The sequence below is a fragment of the Triticum dicoccoides genome, chromosome 4A, assembly GCF_002162155.2.
Source record: "Triticum dicoccoides isolate Atlit2015 ecotype Zavitan chromosome 4A, WEW_v2.0, whole genome shotgun sequence".
Lineage (NCBI taxonomy): Eukaryota > Viridiplantae > Streptophyta > Magnoliopsida > Poales > Poaceae > Triticum > Triticum dicoccoides.
Window position 1 is genome coordinate 277,259,559 of NC_041386.1, and position 21,880 is coordinate 277,281,438.

Consider the following 21,880-nt stretch of genomic DNA (forward strand, 5'->3'; position numbering starts at 1 on the left):
CTCACTCTGAACCCTAAGATAGATATTGACGTAACCAAATCGCCATCAATCTGGGGATGGCCAATGTGATTTTAGAAACTGATAACTTTAAAAAGAAGTCGGGAAGCTGGGTGCTATGGCATGTCGCCCCAGTGTGTACTCATCGAGGATCGTAAGTTCTTACGAGTCAGTTTCTGAATTTAGAAATCCCGTATTGTCCTAGGATGACAGGCAATCCTAGTCTGCAGTGTAACGCGCTATGCCTATTGTAATGTCATAGTGGAGAGCAATTTAGCTTGCAAGGTTTTGCATTTCCACAAAAAATCTTCTCCAACACGTTTTCTTTTCCAAGTAGCACGGAACTACAGAAAAGCACATCCTTCAGAGTTCAGACTAAAACCATGGAGACAAAAGAGAGTAGGAATTCGTAGGGCATGAGTTCTGCTAAGTGATCCAACATGATTATTATACACATTTTAAAGTAGGCAAAGGTTTACAATGTACACTACAATTTCCACCGCCAAGAATTTACATCATGTGGTGAATCCTTAAGTAAATGCAGATACTGACCTCATAAAGCTTCCAAGCAACAGTTTCTATGAGCGATGGTTGCACTACTTAGAATGCAATGTCATGCTGGATGTGTCGGAGCAATACGGGGGTGACAATGTCCGGTGAGCTAAGCTGGGGGAGATGGCCCTCAGATGGCATCACCTCAACGATGGAGTCGCCACCAAGATGCTTGTGCAAGTACTCTGACACCACAACTGGCACTGCGAGGTCCTTGGTGCTCTGAACGATATGGCATGGGACCAAGACAAGCGGTAGGAGGGTGCGCACATCACTCTGGAAGATCGTCTGGACAACACTCAGGGCTATGTCTGGGCGAATGTTGAAGAGAGTTCGGCTGAACTCCTGAACTGACACTGATTCCAGGTCCCCTCCAACACAGAGTGGTGCAAAACCTGAGCACCAGGCCTTATAGTTTGATCTCATCGCTTCAAAGAGCTCATCAAGCTCCTCCTGCTCAAATCCCCCATAGTAATCCACATCATTGAGGTACCTGTTTGGTCAATACAAAATTGGATGTGTGAAACAGAAATCATAAAATGAAAACAGAGCAACCAGAAACGAATTAGTAGAGAAGGTCTGAAAGGAAGGATGTAAACCCTTGAAACATCAGAACTGGATAGGATGTCCAGAGATACTCAACATACCAAACAAATAGCATGTACTTGTGAGATACAATTGCATTTGCTACAGAATAACAACTGAGTGATTCATATAATGTCTGATCTATAATTTTAATCATCCTCGGTATGTGGGAGCACAAAAGAAACAATTAGGTTGTTAAGAAGTTGGGGTCGTCAGAAAGAGGACGAACAAGCCATGGACAGATGCTTGGAAAGGAACATCTCCCACTTAGCACCGTAATCTTCCAAACTAGCTCGGTATCCTATATCTTATATACATAAGAAGTTCATCCCCACTATCTTATTTATCTAAACATGCACCTGTCCACATCACGATCTAGCCACATTAGCAACTCTCGGCATGCATGCGCTCTATTTTCAGTGTACACCAACAACCAACAAATGCTATTTTGCTGCCATCTTAACATTCCACGCCACCTCTATTTATTTCATGTCTCGTAGAAACATATGTGACTGATTGCATCCATCTAACTACCGCATTATTTGCTTGAAGTCCATATCTCTTCCCCTACCATTACGTTGTCTCTTCTCTCCTTAAGTACTCACTTTACCTTGGTCTTGCATCCTCCAGTTCACTTTCTCTTTCCCCACTCTTTTGCTAATTGGTTATTCCTTTGTTTCCCGACAGGCATGGAGAAGATATGGCTTCCTTGGTTTCTATTTCTTAAGCCTATCTGTTGCGTCCATTGGTAGGAGGTGTTTTGCATAGTTGTTGGCCGTTGTCTTGTGCTGCGCGGCTCGATTAACCCCGGCCTCTTAGCCTGTGCGGCCACCATTATCAACTGCGGCACCTTGTCCGCTTAATCGGAACAAAAGTACATATGGTAGTCATGATGTTAGGAGCTAGGGTTCTGCCGGTTCTAGGGCGGAGATTGTAGGGGAAAGATGGAGGAAGACGAGGTCGAGGGCGCGGCGGCCGGCGGCTAGGCGCCGTCCTTGCGTGGTGGAGAAGAGGCGGCGGTGGCGCAAGAGGCGGCTAGGGTTAGGTCTCCCGGATCCCTAAGGGAAGCCGGGCAAATACTGATTGCTTCTTGCTTGATTAGATTGATACATCTCCTCTCCTTATATAGAGAGGTTTACTTGACTCCTAAGCAAACGACCCTAATAACGATAAGATAATTGGGCTAAGCCCCTAATAACGATAAGATAACTTGGGCCACAGCCCACTGGGCTAAGCCCCTAATATGCCGGTCATGACACTTCTCCCTGCCTACACAAACAGCTCGTCCTCGAGCTGTAAGGTGAGGAAGCGCTTGCTGAACTCCTCGAGGTGATCAACCAGCGTCAAACACCTCCGCGACAGTTGGGGCGGCCAGGTCGCCGAGCCCGGCGGCGACGGCGTCCTCCTCAATGTAGTCTGCAGCCTCCAGATAGAAGAATCGGGGGCAGACGTGGCCGGGCATGTAGGTCTCGTCACAGTTGAAGCACAACCCTTGGCGGCGACGCTCGAGTAGCTCGGCCGAGGTGAGCCGGCGGAACGGGCGCGCCACGACCGCGGCAAGGGGTGCCGCGGAAGCCTGAGCAGGCCGACCCTGCGGGAACATCCGGCTAAGGTGGCGGCCCAGCGGCCCGGGACGATGATGCCTGCTGGATGGCCACCGCGCGGCGCTCGTATGCGCGGGCGTAGTACATGGCCGTCTGGAGGTCCTGGGGTCCCTGCAGCTCGACGTCCACGCGGATATGATCTGGCAGACCGCCGACGAAGAGTTCGGCCCGCTGGTGAGCTGTCACGCTGGGCGCGTGGCACGCCAGGGCCTGAAAGCGGTCGGTGTAGTCCTGCACCGTTGTGGTGAAGGGAAGGCGGCCCAACTCCGCCAGCCGGCTCCCACGTATCGGTAGTCCGAATCGAAGGAGGCGGAACTCGCGAAAACGCTCCCATGGGGCATACCGCCCTCGTCCTGCTCGAGGGCATAGTACCACGTCTGTGCGGCGCCGCGGAGGTGATAAGAGGCGAGCCAGGTGCGGTCCGACGCGAGCATCCGTTGCCCCCGAAAGAACTGCTCGCACTGGTTGAGCCAGTTGAGGGGGTCCTCGGCGTCGTCGTAGGTGGCGAAGGCGAGCTTGGCGAAGCGCGGCGGTGTCTGAGCATGACCGCCGTGAGTGTACGGCTCGGCGGTACGAAGCAGCGAAGAGGATGGCGTTGGTCCGGTGTGCACAGGTGGTCCGCAGGAAAGCAGTGGCCCGTCGAAGCCAGCGTGGAAACCCGCGGAGTCAGAGGGCCCGTTGTACGGCAGGGAGGGCGCCGGCTGATCCGCGGCCATGGTGTAGACTGGCAGCGGTGACGTCCCGGCCAACCAGGCCGAAAGCTGGGATGGCGAGGGCGGGAACCGCACTTGCTGAATCGGCACGCCCGCCGGCGCAGTTGTAGTCAGCCCGGTGCTTGGCGGCGGAGGCGCCAGCTGCTGCTGCCTGGAAACGGCGGAGGCGACGGGCATGGCGATGGCCACGTCCGGCCATTATGGCCAGATCAAGGCAGTGGCGGGGGCTGGTTGTAGCTGCAGCAAGGGCTGCAACGGCCCGACCAGCGTCGCGGTGGCCCCGGGGTGCGGCGGCTGCCAGGGCGATGGCGGCGAGGACCTGGGTGGCATGGGTGACGCCGCGAGGGCCGGCGCCGGCCACTGCGGCCATTGGGGCGTGTAGGCGCGCGACCGCTGAATCGGCCAGTGGTGGTGTAGAGGCCCGGTCGGCGTCGCGGGTGCCAAATACCACGGCAGGGCGGCTGGCCCGGTCGCGGCAACCGGCGGCCCGTAGGGGCCGGCTAGGTATAGCCGTATCCCCTGAACGGCGGTGACGAGATCGTTGAGGACCCCGGTGATCTTCGCCGGGGAGTCGACGGCGGTCGGTGGTGCGGTGGAGGGCGCCGTCATCTGGGTGGTGGCGGCGTCGGAGGATGCGACCAGCAGCGCAGACGGGGAGGGCAGCGGCGCGGTGGAGAAGGCCAGCGGCGCGGTGGTGACGGTCGGCAGGGGAAGCGACGGGATGGGCGATGGCGAAGACATGATCGGAACTAAACAACCTGATACCGAGGTGTTAGGAGTTAGGGTTCTGCCGGTTCTAAGGCAGAGATTGTAGGGGAAAGATGGAGGAAGACGAGGTCGAGGGCGCGGCAGCCGGCGGCTGGGCGCCGTTCTTGCGTGGTGGAGAAGAGGCGGCGGTGGCACAAGTGACGGCTAGGGTTAGGTCTCCCGGCTCCCTAAGGGAAGCCGAGCAAATACTGATTGCTTCTTGCTTGATTAGATTGATACATCTCTTCTCCTTATATAGAGAGATTTACTTGACTCCTAAGCAAACGACCCTAATAACGATAAGATAATTGGGCTAAACCCCTAATAACGATAAGATAACTTGGGCCACATCGCACTGGGCTAAGCCCCTAATATGCCTGTAACACATGAATATGCATTCGTGCCGGCCACCTTGGCACTCCAGTTTCTCTCTCGATAAACCTTCATGCGCCAGCCACGCTGCGACGGTAAGGTGTTTGATATGTGTCCATCATATTTGTCCTTTTTATTTGTTTTCTTTTTCCCATACATTTTGCTAGTTTAGGCTTCAAACCATGTATAGTCAATAGGATGTCGGCTGTTTATTTCTTGTGAATTTTCCCGTGGAATAGAGCTTAGCTCCACCTACCTCCCCTCGTGGAAACAAGACCTCCATTGTGGAGATGGCTCCTTGTGGATAATAAGGCCTCCGGAGGGAGAAGACTCTGAGGAGTACAAAAGCCACCTCCGGGTGAAGATTCATCCATGGAATTCAACTCCTCTTTGTCTTACGACTTGGGGAAGAACCCTATCCTGCTCCCTCTCTCTTGTGGATGATTGAGATCAAGGATTTATCCATGTGTGTCTTGTGTTGCCACTTGTGTGTTGATTTGTGCTTGTTTCCCCTGTGTTCTTCCGCTCTTCTCTCATGCTCTTCGTGTTCTTCCTCAAATTCACCTCCAATTCGTGAAGATAGGGCCACCCCTATGTTTTGCCCCGTATCATAATAGATTTTGCTTCAGCAGTACGAGCTCCAATATGTCACTTGCACAGAGATCTACCTCAAGTAGATACTGCGTACTAGAACATTTATTGTAACTGCTACCTCACCCAGGATAGTTTTGGTGGGAAACTTGGTGTCAAATCCTGGAGCTCACCAAGATTTGTATGTGGGCTGGTTTGTGGTGGTCTGGTGGATCTTTTTACTATGTAATCTTTCGACTTTTGTGTTTACTCCATGAAATCTCGAAAACTAACTATTAGCATCAATCCCGTCATACCAATAAATGGCCCAAACCAAGCCAGATCTACTCGCTCCTGTAGGCAGCATTAACCACTAGGTTTTAGAAACCCTCATAGAACATCTGTCCAAGATAAAACTCATATTCCATTCCAACAGATATCATGATACCATTTTCAGTCAAGCTGATTAAGATCAGTCTCACAATTACGGTGGGGGACGGGGGTACCACCTCGTTCAACCATTTACAAAAGGCAAGCACATACCTCGAAGAAGAAAAAATAACTAACCACATCCAACAGCAACCTATAATACCAACTTGCAGGTAGTTATGACTATTATCCTGGTTTCTTATCAAGTCACCTAATTAATCTAAGATCCAACGGTTCAACACTGAACACCCCTCTAGAATCCAAGTAAATTAGACCGTGGTTATTGACAGCATCTAGATCACCATCACTAATAATGTTTTTGGAATAAAACCATAAGAGCTAATCCTTTGAGGCAGGATCGCAAAATGTCTCCATCCTAATGAAGGTACATCAGATTAGTGACGCTGTAAGAAGGTATGAGGTGTGTAAAAAAGTTGTAGGCCTATGTCCCGAGCGAGTCGTTAATTTCTGCCTGTCGTCATGCCGCAATCTGCCCCCAAATCCTAAAAAATCCTTCGTGAGTAGAGCAAATTAATGTATTATCCCAAATCAATCAAAATGACTGCATACATGTAAATCAAACGACTAAAAACCGATGCTCCCAACATCAAATTCCCCAATCGATATGACTAGAAGGGTTGAGCGCTCTGCTGTGCCGTTGTTATTGTTGGGATTTCATAATTTTTGTTTGTTATTTTGTTTGGCGCGTCGGGAAGATATTTTTTTAGACAATCTCACAAAGCTTTTATTAAGTCGTCAATGTTTACAGGGACGAAAAAGATATTATCAGGCTGGCCTAATCAAACATGGCGGCCAACCCCTAAGATAAAGCATGCTTCACTAGATTGTGAGCTTCGACATTTGAGCTCCTAAACTCATTAACGAAATTACACAAGGTGAATGCAGCAGCCCGGTCTATTATTTCATGAATGATTGCACCATAGCCCATAGAGCTCCCCTGATTGAGATCTTCAACAACCACCAGACAGTCTGAAGCAACATGAATCCTTTGGGCATAGATCATCAGCAAGTGCCAAGGCCTCTCTGACTGCAGGTGCCTCAAGTGTTGTGGTATCAGAAATACCAATGAATATAATTACTGGCGCTCCCAAGTAAGATCCGCCTTGGTCTCTGCAAATTGTCTAGCTAAGGATTTAGGAGTTAAGGAATGTAATTTAGCTTGTAACAAGATGGGAATGATAAATATCTATCACCCATCTTGAGGGGGAGTGTTGGGTTGAGTGTGTGTAGTGTGTGCATGGGTTTAGCCCAAAGGCCCACCCTTGTGTATATACTCATACTTTTAGACTGTAGAAGGTAGTAAGAGAGAATTCCAGAATCTTCCCAAAGACAACAGATCCAATTCTTGGCATTTAAGTTTTAGTTATAGCACATGTGCTCAACCATTTCCTCCGTTGGGAGAGCCCATACACTTCTTGCCATAGAGCAGTCAAGCAACGCGTGTCACCATGTATCCTTCGCTCCCCATAAGGAACATACACACATCGTAGACACATTCCGATGGTGGAGGAGTTGTGCCGTCGGAATTGAGTGCCGTGCCAACCGCCATAAAAAGACCTTTAGTTTCGATGGCGCCCATATATTCCAAAGGGAAGTCCAGCCCCTATTCTCCTCAGCCCCATCAAACGTGCCTTCACCTTCCTCCAGCCAATTCTCCCTGCTCAGTTTTGTTTTGACAATCATTCTATAAGCATATCTGACTGTGAAGTTTCCACGACGTTCCTCGCTCCATGCCCAAAAATCCTCTGCATGGGGAAGATGGTGTATGTTTTCTTTTTTTTATAATACGGTACTTTGGTCAGCTTTCTTGGCAGCGTGATTCTATCTTTTTTGATAATCAACTCATACTTATATGGGGAAGTTTCTTGCGCCCGTGGCCGCATGTATAATATCGGTGCTACAGTGTCACTTGTTGGCGCTTCTCTTTTTCTAGGTAGTGAGAGGATGCACAGGACTGATCTGTTCTCTAGGCTGGTTTGCTGCCGCTTAATTTGAGAAATTATTGACCCATTCAAAATCGTGAATCAGATCCAAAATAGAATACTTTAACTGAGAGAGCTAGTTGAGAAGTTGTTGACCCAGTCAAAATCGTGAACCAATCGAAAACTGAACATCTCCATTGAATTGGAGGACTCCAAAATTAAGGAGCATAGTCTATTAGACTAGTCACAATGGGGAGTAACGTAGACTAGTAACATCACATTTTACTAGGCTATGTTACTACCTCCACAGTCAGGGGCGTAGCTATGTAGAGCTAGCTGGTGTCACCGGCACCGGGTCCAATTTGAACTTGCTTAATGCAATCCATTGATTTAGTGTGTAGATCATTGAATTATTTGACATGTAGGCATGCATTCTTCTATATGGACACTGGGTAATTTCCAATCTGGATCCACCCCTGTCCACAGTGGGTAGTAACATATGTGTGTTGTCATGTTATAGTTCATTTATTAGCCTATAGACTCATATTGTCTTGGTATGTGTGATGTCACAGTAACTAGCTAAGTTACCACCATCACCTCTCTCATCATTAAATATGTGCCACATAAGCAAAATTATCTTGAAAAGTGTGATGTTACTAGTGATGTTACTTCCACTGTGGCCAGCCTTAGATGGTTAGGACCATCAAACAAACAAATAAATAGTTCCAGTGGAAAGACATCTATCCATTTATAATCCTCCTTTAATAGGATTAAGGGATCCTCCAGTTGGAAATGATAACAGAAACCGATAAGTCATTAGAAGGAATAAGAATCTTGTGCCGACCTTCTGTAATAGTCTACCTAGTGGGAATTAAACGAATTAAGCAGCTACTTAGAAAGTGAGGCAACGTTGCAACGTACCTGGGAGAAGCGGAGAGGAGTACAAGCTTGGAGAAGAGGTCGGGACGGGAGATGGAGGCGAGCACGCCGATTACGGCGGAGACAGAGTGGCCGACGTAGATGCAGGAGGCGATCCCGAGCTCCTCCAGGATGGCAAGCAGATCGAGCGCATATCCCTCGAGCGTGGCGTAGCGGGAAAAATCGAAGTAGTCTGGGTTGGTCGGCCCGGCGCCCATGGTGTCGAAGAGGACCACGCGGTAGTCGGCGACGAGGTGCGGCACCAGGTGCTTCCACACCGACTGGTCCGTACCGAAGCCGTGCGCCAGGACGATCACTCCGCGCTTCCCCTCCCCGACAACCCGCAGGTTGTGTGCCTCCTCCACGATCCCCATGGATTTGATTGACTTCGCTTTCTCGTCTCCTCTTCTTTGACGGGGTGAGAGAGAGGGGAGTGGGCGGCAGCTGAAAATGGACGAGTGGCTAAAGGCGGGCGCCGGGCTGGACCGCACTCCGCCGGTGCTCCCTCCTTCTATCTATAGGGCCTATAGCATTTTGCAAGATTAATTTTGATTAACTATTAAAACAATAATATATAACATGCAAGTTACATAAAGCATATCGTCGAATTCACATGTGAAAAGAGCTACCAATAATATATTTTTACATTATACATCTTATATACTCCCTCCGTTCTTAAATATATGTTTTTTTAGACATTTTAAATAGACAACAACATACGAATGTATGTAGACATATTTTAAATTGTAGATACTCCGTCACTTGTTGGAGTCTCTAAAAAACCTATATTTGAGAACTGAGAAAGTATTATTAATTTTATCAATAGTCAAAAGCAATCATAAAAACGCATTAGAAAGGAGGGAGTAGAAAGAATGGGATCGACGCAGGCTAGCAGTTTGCACTAGCCGGCGTAAAAGGCGCATTAGGGAAGGACTAGACAGAGGGAATCGTGAAAATTACTCTTACTCCCTCATTGCATTAGAGCAAACCATTGCGCCGACCTAAATGAATAATGATTTTATCCACATTTTGTCTGTTTGCATCGGTTCGGCGGACACTTATGTCCATTTTTGCATTTGGTTCGGCGCTTCCGCTCAATGCTAGCCCGACTCATTTTTGAGCTCGCGCGAAAAATATATCGCAAACATTTTGAAAATAAAAAAACGTTAATTAAATATTAATGCCGGCCATAAAGACTGGCGAGAGCCCACAAGTCCATTTTAACATTAATTAAAACATTAAATAAAACTAAAAACTACGAGCAGGCATGCTGCCCTAGGCGTCCTCGTCGTCGTCGAGGCCGGTGAGGCCAATGAGCATCGGCGTCGGGCCAGCCCAGGGGAACGCCGTCGCCCAGGCTGTAGCGACGTCCTCCGCCGCTGGTTGTACCATCGCCGACTGGGCTGGCCCACTGCGGGCAAGGCGCTCCGCCTCGCGGCGCTCCTCCACGTCGTGCTCCAGCTGCTCGAGATACTCATCCTCGCGACACTCCTCCGCCAGTCGTTGCTGCCGCCATTGCTCCAGGTAGAGTTGCTCCTGCGTCGGCGTCGCCCCAAACTAGATCGGTCGCGCACTAACCCACTCGCGCACCATCCCGTCCCATGAGTAGAGCTCCGGCTTGATGGCGGTCGGCGCCAGCTCGGCCTTAACGGGGGATGGCGACCTCAACTGCAGCACGACGTGGTCGCTGGCAACGAAGAGCACCATGGCCTCCACCATGCGCGCCTGGTACGCCGCCTCCTCCTTCGCCGCCGCCTTGAGCCGCTCGTCCTCCTCGCTCTCATGGAGGGTAGCCGCCAGCGCCGCCTGGTAGGCGGCCTCCGCCTCCTGGTCCTCGTCGCACACAATGAGGGGCGGCGGCGGGAAGTTAGGCCGCACATCGCAGACGCCACGCCGGCGCTACTCCTCGTGCTCGAACGTGAACCAGACCTTCCAAAGCGGGAGAGTCTGTTGAGTAGGCGGGGTCACAGCGCTGCTTCGCCGTCAACACCTGTTGCTGGCGGCGCACCTCCTCTTCGTGCGCCCGATACGTCTCCAACGTATCTATAATTTTTTATTATTCCATACTTTTATATTATTATTTTTGGATGTTTTATAATCATTTTATATCATTTTTTGGTACTAACCTATTGACATAGTGCTCAGTGCCAGTTGCTGTTTTTTGCTTGTTTTTTATATCGCAGAAAATCAATATCAAACGGAGTCCAAATGCAGTGAAACTTTTTGTGGATATTTTATGGACCAAAAGACACCCAATGGGCCGGATAAGCACATGGGAGGTGCCCCGAGGGGGGCACAACCCACCCGGGCGTGCCTGGGGGCCCAGGCACGCCCGGGTGGGTTGTGCCCACCCCGCATCGCATCTTTGCTCTATTAATACCCCAATATATCAGAAACCCTAGGGGAGTCGACGAAAATCAATTCCATCCGCCGCAAGTTCCAGAAACACCAGATCCAATCTAGACACCATCACGGAAGGGTTCATCATCCTCATTGGTGCCTCTCCGATGATGCGTGAGTAGTCTTTTGTAGACCTTCGGGTCCGTAGTTAGTAACTAGATGGCTTCCTCTCTCTCTCTCTCTTGATTCTCAATACATTGGTCTCTTGGAGATCTATTTGATGTAACTCTTTTTGCGATGTGTTTGTTGAGATCCGATGAACTTTGAGTTTATGATCAGATCTTTGTTTTTATCCATGAAAGTTAATTGAGTCTTTTGATCTCTTATATGCATGATTACTTATAGCCTCGTATTTCTTTTTCGAATCTTTTGTTTAGTTAGGCCAACTAGATCAATTTTTCTTACCATGGGAAGAGGTGCTTTGTGATGGGTTCGATCTTACGGTGCTTGATCCCAGTGACAGAAGGGAAAACGACATGTATGTATCGTTGCTATTAAGGATAACAAGATGTGGTCTATTTCTACATAAATAGATCTTGTCTACATCATGTCAGCATTCTAATTGCATTACTCTGTTTCTCCATGAACTTAATACACTAGATGCATGCTGGATAGCGGTCGATGTGTGGAGTAATAGTAGTAGATGCAGGCAGGAGTCGGTCTACTAATCTTGGACGTGATGCCTATATAATGATCATTGCCTGGATATCGTCATGATTATTTGAAGTTCTATCAATTGCCCAACAGTAATTTGTTTTCCCACTGTTGCTATTTTTCTCGAGAGAAGCCACTAGTGAAATCTACGGCCCACTGGTCTCTTCTTTATTATATTTGCCTTTGCGGTATATTTTTATTTGCTTTTATTTTCAGATCTATTAATCCAAAAAACCGAAAATACCTTGCTGCAACTTTTATTTATTTATTTTATCTCATGTTTCCGCGAGATCTATTTATCCAATCTACTACAATTTTACCTATCTTTTTACCTATGAGGGATTGACAACCCCTCTCTTACGTTGGGTTGGAAGTATTTGTTGTTTGTGTGCAGGAGCTATTTACGTGGTGTTGTGTGGTTCTCCTACTGGTTCGATAACCTTGGTCTCATCACTGAGGGAAATACCTATCGTAGTTGTGCTGCATCATCCCTTCCTTTTTGGGGAAATACCGACGTAGTTCAAGCCGTATCAAAAGGAATTTCTAGCGCCGTTGCCGGGGTGACATCATCAACATCTACCAGGTTCCTAATCACAAATCTCATCTCCTTGTAATTTACATTATTTGCCATTTGCCTCTCGTTTTCCTCTCCTCCACTTCACAAAAATTTGACGTTTTATTCGCCCTCTTTTTCGTTCGCCGTTTTCTCGTCAGATCTGTTTTTGAGTGCAATCATGTTGCGTAGTCACAATGACTCAAGAGAACACCAACTTGTGTGATTTCTCCAATACCAACAACAATGATTTTATTAGCACTCCGATTGCTCCTCCCACCACTAGTGCGGAGTCTTATGATATTAATACCGCTTTGTTGAATCTTGTTATGAAAGATCAATTTTCTGGTACTCCTAATGAGGATGTCGCGTACCATCTTAACACATTCATGGAATTATGCGGTATGCAAAAGAAAAAGATGTGGACAATGATGTTGTGAAGTTGAAATTATTTCCAATTTCTTTGCGAGATCGTGCAAAAAATTGGTTTTCTTCTTTGCCTCGCAACAGTATCGATTCTTGGAATAAGTGCAAAGATGCTTTTATTACTAAATATTTTCTGCCCGCAAAAATTATTTCCCTTAGAACCCAGATCATGAATTTCAAGCAACTTGAACATGATCATATTGCACAATCTTGGGAAAGGATGAAATTAATGCTAAGGAATTGCCCAACTCATGGGTTAAATCCTTGGATGATCATACAAATTTTTTATGCGGGGTTGAATTTTGTTTCTCATAATCTTTTGGATTCCGCCATAGGTGGTACTTTTATGGAAATTACTTTGGGTGAAGCCACCAAATTGCTTGATAATATTATGGCAAATTATTCACAATGGCATACCGAAAGAGCTCCTACTAGTAAAAAAAGTTAATTCGGTTGAAGAATTTTCTTCTTTGAGTGAAAAAGTTGATGCTCTTATGAAATTGGTTGCTAATAAAAGTGCTCCTGTTGATTTTAGTGACGTGTCTTTGTCTACTTTGATTGAGCAAAATAGTGATGCCATAGATGTGAATTTTATCTCTCGAAACAATTTCAATAACAATGCTTATAGAGGTAATTTTAATCCTAGGCCTTTTCCTAGTAATTCCTCTAATAATTATGGTAATTCCTATAGTAATCCTTCTTATAATAATAATAATAGTAGTAGTAGAAACACCTCTGATCTTGAGAATAATATTAAAGAATTTATCAATGCTCAAAAAGTTTTCAATGCTACAATAGAAGAAAAGTTGAATAAGATTGATGATATGTCTAGAAGTATTGATAGAATTTCTCATGATGTAGAAAATCTCAAGATGAAAATTGTTGTGCTTAAGTTTGAGGAATAAATTAAAGCTCTTTATGTTTCTATGGATGAAAGTAAGAAAAGAACTGGTATGCTTAGAGCTAGAAGAGAATTTTTAGAAAAAAGTGTTTTCTAGTGATTGCTTTCATAAAAGTGATGAAGATCTAAAAATGATTGGTGTTTCCTCTATTGATTCTTTGTTTAGTAAGATTAAGATTGATAATAAAGGGACTGAAGAAGAGTCAACTTTATCTAGAAGGCGTCCCGATGATTCGGAGGGTGAAAATCCTGTTGAGAAAATTGATTAAAGTGGGTTTGAAGAGGTCAAAACTTTAACTAGTGATGTGCCCACTCTTTTGGATTACAAAGATTTTAATTATGATGGTTGCTCTCTAATTGATTGTATTTTTTTGGTTGCAATCCATGATAAATTCACCCCATTCTTATGAACAAAATAAAGCTTTTACTAAACATATTGTTGATTCTATGATGAAAGCTTTGGAAGAAAAGTTGGAATTAGAGATTTCAATTCCTAGAAAATTGCATGATGAATGGGAACCTATTATCAAAGTCAAGATTAAAAATTATGAGTGTTTTGCTTTATGTGACTTGGGTGCTAGTGTTTCTACAATTCCGAAATCTTTATGTGATATGATTGGTCTTACCGATATTGAAGAGTGTTCTCTAAATTTGCACTTGGCGTATTCTACTATTAAAAAAGCTATGGGAAGAATTAATGATGTTCTTATTCTTGCAAATAGGAATTATGTGCCCATAGATTTTATTGTTCTTGATATTGATTTCAATCTGTCTTGTCAAATTATTCTTGGTAGACCGTTTTTACGAACTATTGGTGTCGTGATTGATATGAAAGAATGCAATATTAAATTTCAATTTCCACTAAGGAAGGGTATGGAACACTTCCCTAAAACTATAATTAAGCCACCTTATGAATCAATCATTAGGGCATCTTATGGATCTAGAAACAAATATGACAACACTTGATTCTTTGCATTATGCCTAGCTAGGGGCGTAAAATAATAGCGCTTGTTGGGAGGCAACCCAATGAATAAATTTATTTTGTATTTTTCTTTCTGTTCTTGAGTGTTTGCAAAATTATGCTACTGTTATGATTGTGTTTTTTGTGTTTTACTTAGTGTTTGTGGCAAGTAAAGCCTCTGGGATTCATTTATTTTTTCCTCGCTTAGGCATAGCTTTGGTCTTATATGACTTTGCTACTTGTCGGCGTGTTTATGTGTGTGTGCATTGGTCTCGGCTGTGTGCATTCTAGCTATGCAGAGGCCGGGTGTGTGCTCATTGTGTTTGTATCTTCTTGATGCTTCATTCTGAGTCAATAAAATCCACCCTTTCTCAAAAAAAAAGTAAAGCCTTTGGGATCATGTTGGATGATAGTTGATTTGATCTTGCTGAAAAACAGAAACTTTTGCACCCAAAAATAATAATTTTCATTTTTGACAGAAGTGTGATAAAATACTGATCGTTTTTGCAGAAGATTAATATACAAATTTCTCATATTGTCCTAATCCTTCAGAATTTTTGGAGTTATAGAAGTAAGCTCCAGATTGCTACAGACTGTTCTGTTTTTGACAGATTCTGTTTCCTTTGCGTTGTGTGCTTGTTTTGATGATTCTATGGTTTCCTTTGAAGAGTTTTTGCCATAGAAAAGTTGGAATACAGTAGATATAATGCAAAAATAAAATATGAATGGGTTTGCAACAGTACATATAGTAGTGATTTGCTTTCTTATACTAACGGATCTCAAGAAGGTTTTGTTGAGTTTTGTGTGATTGAAGTTTCCAAGTTTTGGGTGACTTTACAATAGATGAAAGAATAATGATTAGCAAAATGATAAGCTTGGGATGCTTGCGGCACCCCAAGATAATATTTAAGAAGTATCAAGCAACTAAGCTTGGGGCACCCCCGAGTGGCATCCCCTCTTCTAACAACCATCGGTGTTTTACTTGAAACTATATTTTTATTTGTCACATATTATGAGTTTTTCTTGGAGCATCTTGTATGATATGAGTCTTTACTTGTTTTTATTTGTATTCTTAGTCATGAATCCTTGCTGGACACACCTATTTGAGAGAGCCAAAATTTTGCCATGACTTGTTAGAATTGCTCTCTATGCTTCACTTAAATTTTTATGAGCTATGGAATTGCTCTAATGCTTCACTTATATCTTTTTGAGCACGGTGTGCTTTAGTATTTTTGAACAAATGCTCTCATGATTCACTTAGATTTATTTGAGAGTTAGTAAAAAATTTAAAGAAATTCTCTCTTGCTTCACTTAAATTATTTTGAGAGAAGAAAATTTGTATGCTCATGTTCTTCACTTAGATTTGTTTGAGATTATCAAAAGCAACATATGAAACTAGTTCCCAAGTGATAGATATCCAAGGAGGATATAATAAAAACTTTCATGAACATCATTGGACAAAATAAACTTAATTATTTGCAATAGTTTCGAGATATGATGATAGTGATATGTGAGTCATGTTGATAAGTAATTATGCTTTAGTAAGAACATTGGTGTTAAGGTTTGTGATTTCCTATGCAAGCACGAAACTCAATAGTTATGCAATGAAATTACATCCTACTTGTGGTGCATTATTCGGTGTTAGTTATGCTTAATGCTCGCTTATGAGATTTTTTGTTTCTTGGTTGGTCGTTTCTCAATCTTTTGCTAGCCTTCATTTTGCACTAAGTATGATATCTACTTGTGCATCCAAAATCCTTTAAACTAGTTTTGCCATATGAGTCCACTATACCTACCTATATGCCATATTCTTTTGCCGTTCTAAGCAAATTTGTATGTCCCATCTCTAATTTTCAAAATAAACTTTTCTTTTGTGTGCTCGTACCGCTCATGAAACGGTAGGGGGTGGCTGATATATTTCCATGCTAGATGTGTTATTCTCAAGATGAGTGTTTATTCACTTGTCATTGCACGAGAGTACGACAAAAGTATTAAGGATGCCCAGTCCTGAAATGAAAACTAAATTTACTTTATGTTATCAAATAATAAATTCCTTGGAAAGTGTTGGTATGGAAGGCACCCATGGATACGGTTAGCCATGGAAAGTGAAAGTATGGTGGAAAAAGGAATAAACTTTATTTTATGTTTGGGAACCACCTATTATATATCTAACATGGAAAGTATTGGGAACTACTCGATCGTTTTCGTTGACAGGAAAAGCATGCCACCCAAAATGTTTTATCTCTATCTTTTTCGCTTTGAGCTGTGGCACCTCTATAAATCCCCACTTCCCTCTGCGAAGGGCCTTTCTATTTACTTTATGCAATTTTTATTTTTACTTGAGTCTCCATCTTCTCTTATAAAGCACCAATTAAGGGGCACTATGATCGTACTTGAGCATTGGGTGTAGCTAATATGCGAGTGTGTTTCATGAATGGATTAATGATTGAGCATAATGGGCTAGGGATAACTTGCTTTAGCGTTGATATTTTGAAAGACATGGTTGCTTGTTGATATGCTTGAGTCTTAGAGTCCTCATGTCAAAACTAGACTATTGCTTTGAACCATATAAAAGTCCAATTGTCCATGCTCTAAAAGAAAGAATATGTGACGAACATGATAGGCAGCATTCCACATAAAAAAAATCTGTTTTTATCATTTACCTACTCGAGGACAAGTAGGAATTAAGCTCGGGGATGCTGATACGTCACCAACATATCTATAATTTTTTATTATTCCATGCTTTTATATTATCATTCTTGGATGTTTTATAATCATTTTATATCATTTTTTGGTACTAACCTATTGACATAGTGCCTAGTGCCAGTTGCTGTTTTTTGCTTGTTTTTTACATCGCAAAAAATCAATATCAAACGGAGTCCAAATGCAGCGAAACTTTTTGTGGATTTTTTATGGACCAGAAGACACCCAATGGGCCGGAGAAGCACCTGGGGGGTGCCCCGAGGGGGGCACAACCCACTAGGGCGCGCCTGGGCCCCTAGGCATGCCCAGGTGGGTTGTGCCCACCTCGCACTACCTCTTTGCTCTATAAATACCCCAATATTCCAGAAACCCTAGGGGAGTCGATGAAAATCAATTCCATCCGCCGCAAGTTCCAGAAACACCAGATCCAATCTAGACACCATCACGGAGGGGTTCATCATCCTCATTGGTGCCTCTCTGATGATGCGTGACTAGTCTTTTGTAGACCTTCGGGTCCATAGTTAGTAGCTAGATGGCTTCCTCTCTCTCTGTCTCTTGATTCTCAATATAATGGTCTCTTGGAGATCTATTTGATGTAACTCTTTTTGCGGTGTGTTTGTTGGGATCAGATGAACTATGAGTTTATGATCAGATCTTTGTTTTTATCCATGAAAGTTATTTGAGTCTTTTGATCTCTTATATGCATGATTACTTATAGCCTCGTATTTCTTCTTCGAATCTTTGGTTTAGTTAGGCCAACTAGATCAATTTTTCTTGCCATGGAAAGAGGTGTTTTGTGATGGGTTTGATCTTACGGTGCTTGATCCCAGTGACAGAAGGGGAAATGACACGTATGTGCTATTAAGGATAACAAGATGGGGTCTATTTCTACATAAATAGATCTTGTCTACATCATGTCATCATTCTTATTGCATTACTCCATTTCTCCGTGAACTTAATACACTAGATGCATGCTGGATAGCAGTTGATGTGTGGAGTAATAGTAGTAGATGCGGGCAGGAGTCGGTCTACTAATCTTGGACGCGATGCCTATATAATGATCATTGCTTAGATATCATCATGATTATTTGAAGTTCTATCAATTGCCCAACAGTAATTTTTTTACCCACCATTGCTATTTTTCTCGAGAGAAGCCACTAGTGAAATCTACGGCCCGCGGGTCTCGTATTTATTATATTTGCCTTTGTGATCTATTTTTATTTTCTTTTTTCAGATCTATTAATCCAAAAACCGAAAAATATCTTGCTGCAATTTTTATTTATTTATTTTATCTCGCGTTCCTGCAAGATCTATTTATCCAATCTACTACAACTTTACCTATCTTTTTACCCGTGAGGGATTGACAACCCCTGTCTTACGTAGGGTTGCAAGTATTTGTTCTTTGTGTGTAGGAGCTGTTTACGTGGTGTTGCGTGGTTCTCCTACTGTTTCGATAACCTTGGCCTCATCACTGAGGGAAATACCTACAGTAGCTGTGCTGCAATCATCCCTTCCTCTTTGGGGAAATACCAACGTAGTTCAAGCCGTATCAGCACCCGCGCCGATCATGGCACCACCGACACTAGGATCCTCTCTAGATCCAAGTGTCAGTCGTGTGGCAGCATGTCGTCGGGATAAGGGAGGGCGATGCAGTGCTCCTAGCTAGTGCCACTTCGCCTGGTGCACTGGGACGCTGATCCGCTGCTGAGGCCGATGGGAAAAAACCGGCAGAGGCGGGGGCGAACGTGCGGGACGGGCCATTGTTCTTACCGGAGAAGAAGCCCATGATGGCTAGGGTTTGTCACCAATGGGGGAGCACAGGGGTGACTAGATGGGGACGGGCGTCTGGATGAGGATGAGGACGCCCCCCACTACATGTTCGGATTAAAAAAGGCCGACCGCCCTCGCTGATGCGTGGGCCCGAGGTCGGTCATCGTCATTAATAAAGACGACAGAGGTAGTTGGAGGGCCGCCGTGTGGGGACACGACAAACAACGAGAGGACGCGCAGCACATCCGCGCCGAAGCATTTCAGCCGCAAATTTGGGCCGGAAATGGGTCCGCGTGGACGCGTTTTAGGAATGAGTCGACGCGTTGGGCCATCACATTTGTCCACGGCGACCCAAACGGACAGCGGTGGACAAAATGGGTCGCCCCTTTGGAGTTGCTCTTAGGCACTTAACATAAAATATTGAAATATCCGTCTCCTCATGCTCGTCGAGAATGAGGGGGGCCTAATCCACGTTCGTTCTGTGGTGACGTGCCGCTGGGGCCTTTCAGGGCTTTCTGCACCGTCCGATCTGTTCAGATGACACGTGTCCAGGAAACCATCTGGTCGATGCATGACGGGTGGACTGTGAGGGTCACGGGGGGGGCATCAACTTGGGGCAGTTTCGGCAAGAGTGTTCTTGTGCGCCGCGTCACGTCTGATGGGGAGGCCTAACCCGCCTATTGGCGTCCTTTTTTCTCGAATACACATGAGTGTGCATATCATTCATTAAAGGAGAAGGGGGAGACTCTCCAAGGTTCCATAGTTACAAAATATTTACATGTGGGATTTACCCGACACCAACCCAAATTCTAAGCCGAACTACTCATGTTCTACCCATGTTGTGTTCGCCACCTTGAATCCTTGTATGTTGCCCTTGATTAGGCCCACTTTAATCCAGAGTGATCCCTCCTCCTTGATGCGCTGCATTATCTATGGTATTGATGGCGTCACTCCATTGAAAACGATATCATTCGGATGCTTCCATGGCATCAACATACTCAGAAGGCAAAGAGCACGCACATCCCTCTGATGCTCGGCACTTTGATCTTGCCAGATGCATCATTCAGTCAAAGTCTCACTAGGTCGTGGTTCAAATGCTCGTCTACCAGTAGTCGTACCGAACCAATGGCAGACTTGTCTCACGAAGACAAAGCAACAAAATAGGCAGCCTACTGTCCCAGATTGCACAGGTAGCTGACACATGGCATGTTTACCGTCCGCTAGCTTATGGCAAAGCTCTTTGCCGTCCGCCAGCAGACGACAAAGAGTCTATATAGCCCCTGTTTTTTCTGTTTTTCTTGAAATCATTCAATTTGACAGGATTTCACATATATATACACACACATGAAAATACTTTCGACAAGCATACCAACACATATACATACCAAATCATATCCCTGCCATATCGTCATGATCATCCAACACATATACATAGCAAATGGTTTCATCCAACACATATACATAGCCAACATATCCAACAACAAGCATACAATGGTTTCATCCATCCATACATATATAGGTAGCAAGTTTGAAATTGTTCATCATACAAAATCAAAACAAGAAGGAAGCATAAAAGAGAAGAGTAGACTCCATCAACGCAAGCTTCCTCATCTAAAGAAAATCTGCAAATTGGGAAAGAAGCAAGTTAGAAGAAGAAGACTATCTAGAAAAAGAAGAAGAAGATTTTTTTCTTCTCTTCCTTTTTCTCCTCTCCTCTATTTTATCTTCTTCTTCTAACTAAGGTAGGTAAAATGCCATTTTATTTCTAAGCTAGGTAAAAATGCTATGTGTAGGTCATTTTAGTGCTAAGCTAGGTAAATAGGTCATTTTGGAGCTTACTAAGGTTACTATGTCATTTTTGAGGAAAGTAAGGTAAGTCTATATCATTTTGGAGGTAACAAAGATTATCATGACATTTTTGAGGAAAGAAAGCTAAGTATAGCTTATTTTTTGTCTAACTTAGGTAGTTATGCCATTTATGAGGAAAGTAAGCTAAGTATACATTTGTTAAGCAAAACACTAGAGAATACTTACCCTCATCACAACAAATGCGATGAAGATCGCAACTAAGGTAAAGATTGATCCAATGACATAATGATACCAAGCCTCATTATCAATGGCATATTTTCTAATCTTCTTAAGCTTCAGGCGCATTGCATCCATCTTCAAGCGCATTGCATTCATCTTCATCTTGTGATCATCAACGACATCGACAACATACAACTCCAATGTCATCTTATCTTCTTCAATTCTTTTATTTTTTTTCTTTCAAATACTCATTTTCTTTTTCAACTAAATTTAACTTCTCGACAAGAGGGTCGGTTTCAAATTCCGGTTCACATACCTCCTAGATTAAAAAATCTCTATGTCAACTTGATGGCCATAATTGTCATAAATGAGAAATGCAACAAATAGTTATGAAAGAGAATTTACCACATCTGAATCATAAAGCGGGCGAGGGCCAATGGGGACGGACATCAAGACCATGGCACTATGAATAAGAAACAATCATACAAAGTAAGAAAAATATACAAGTAACTATATAAATCATACAATCATACAAGTAACTATATAAATCAAGTACAATATAAAAAATTGAATACCTAGTCATAATCTGGTTCAATAAATGCTTCGGTATCAATAAATGCATCATCATCATCACTATCAGTAATGACGTGCTCATCATCATCATTAATAAATGCATCATCATCATGTGGAAGGCCACCTCTACGTAATCTGTCAAGCATTGACAGGTCATCTGCAGTAGTAACCTCTTCTAGTTCAGGCTCTTCTTGTTCCGGCTGAGGGGTGAAGTCGGGTTCACTGTCGCTGTCTACTTCAATGTTCTGGGGTGAAGTAGACTGATTCTTGAAATGTTTTTTGGAAAGACACATTTCTTGGAATAATTCTCCTTCATATGTGTTTGGGTTAATGTGAGGTGCATAATCATCTTCATTGGGGGGAGGTGGTCTAACACGTGGCGGCACTTCATAAATGACATCCCAACATTTGAGATTAGGATCACTTTGATAGGCCCACGGTAGATAGAAAACTTGGGTTGCCTGTTGAGCCATAATATAGA

At 44.1% G+C, this 21,880-nt stretch overlaps 1 protein-coding gene across 1 annotated transcript; it reads right to left on the minus strand.

The window, feature by feature from the left end:
• Window positions 1-389: 389 nt before the first annotated feature.
• Window positions 390-8,914, minus strand: LOC119285786 (probable esterase D14L). The gene is made up of 2 exons (XM_037565115.1): window positions 8,434-8,914; window positions 390-1,042 (listed from the first exon to the last, which is right to left on the minus strand). The coding sequence occupies exons 1-2, from the start codon at window positions 8,802-8,804 to the stop codon at window positions 598-600; spliced, it is 816 nt and encodes a 271-aa protein (XP_037421012.1). The 5' UTR covers window positions 8,805-8,914; the 3' UTR covers window positions 390-597.
• Window positions 8,915-21,880: the final 12,966 nt, after the last annotated feature.

What these genes read in the sequence shown, in the direction of transcription:
- LOC119285786 (XM_037565115.1), bottom strand. Translation starts at nt 8,804, where the DNA reads ATGGGGATCGTGGAGGAGGCACACAACCTGCGGGTTGTCGGGGAGGGG. An exon ending in CTCCTCTCCGCTTCTCCCAG is followed by an intron (nt 1,043 to 8,433) that starts GTACGTTGCAAC and finishes TTGACCAAACAG; the next exon opens with GTACCTCAATGATGTGGATT.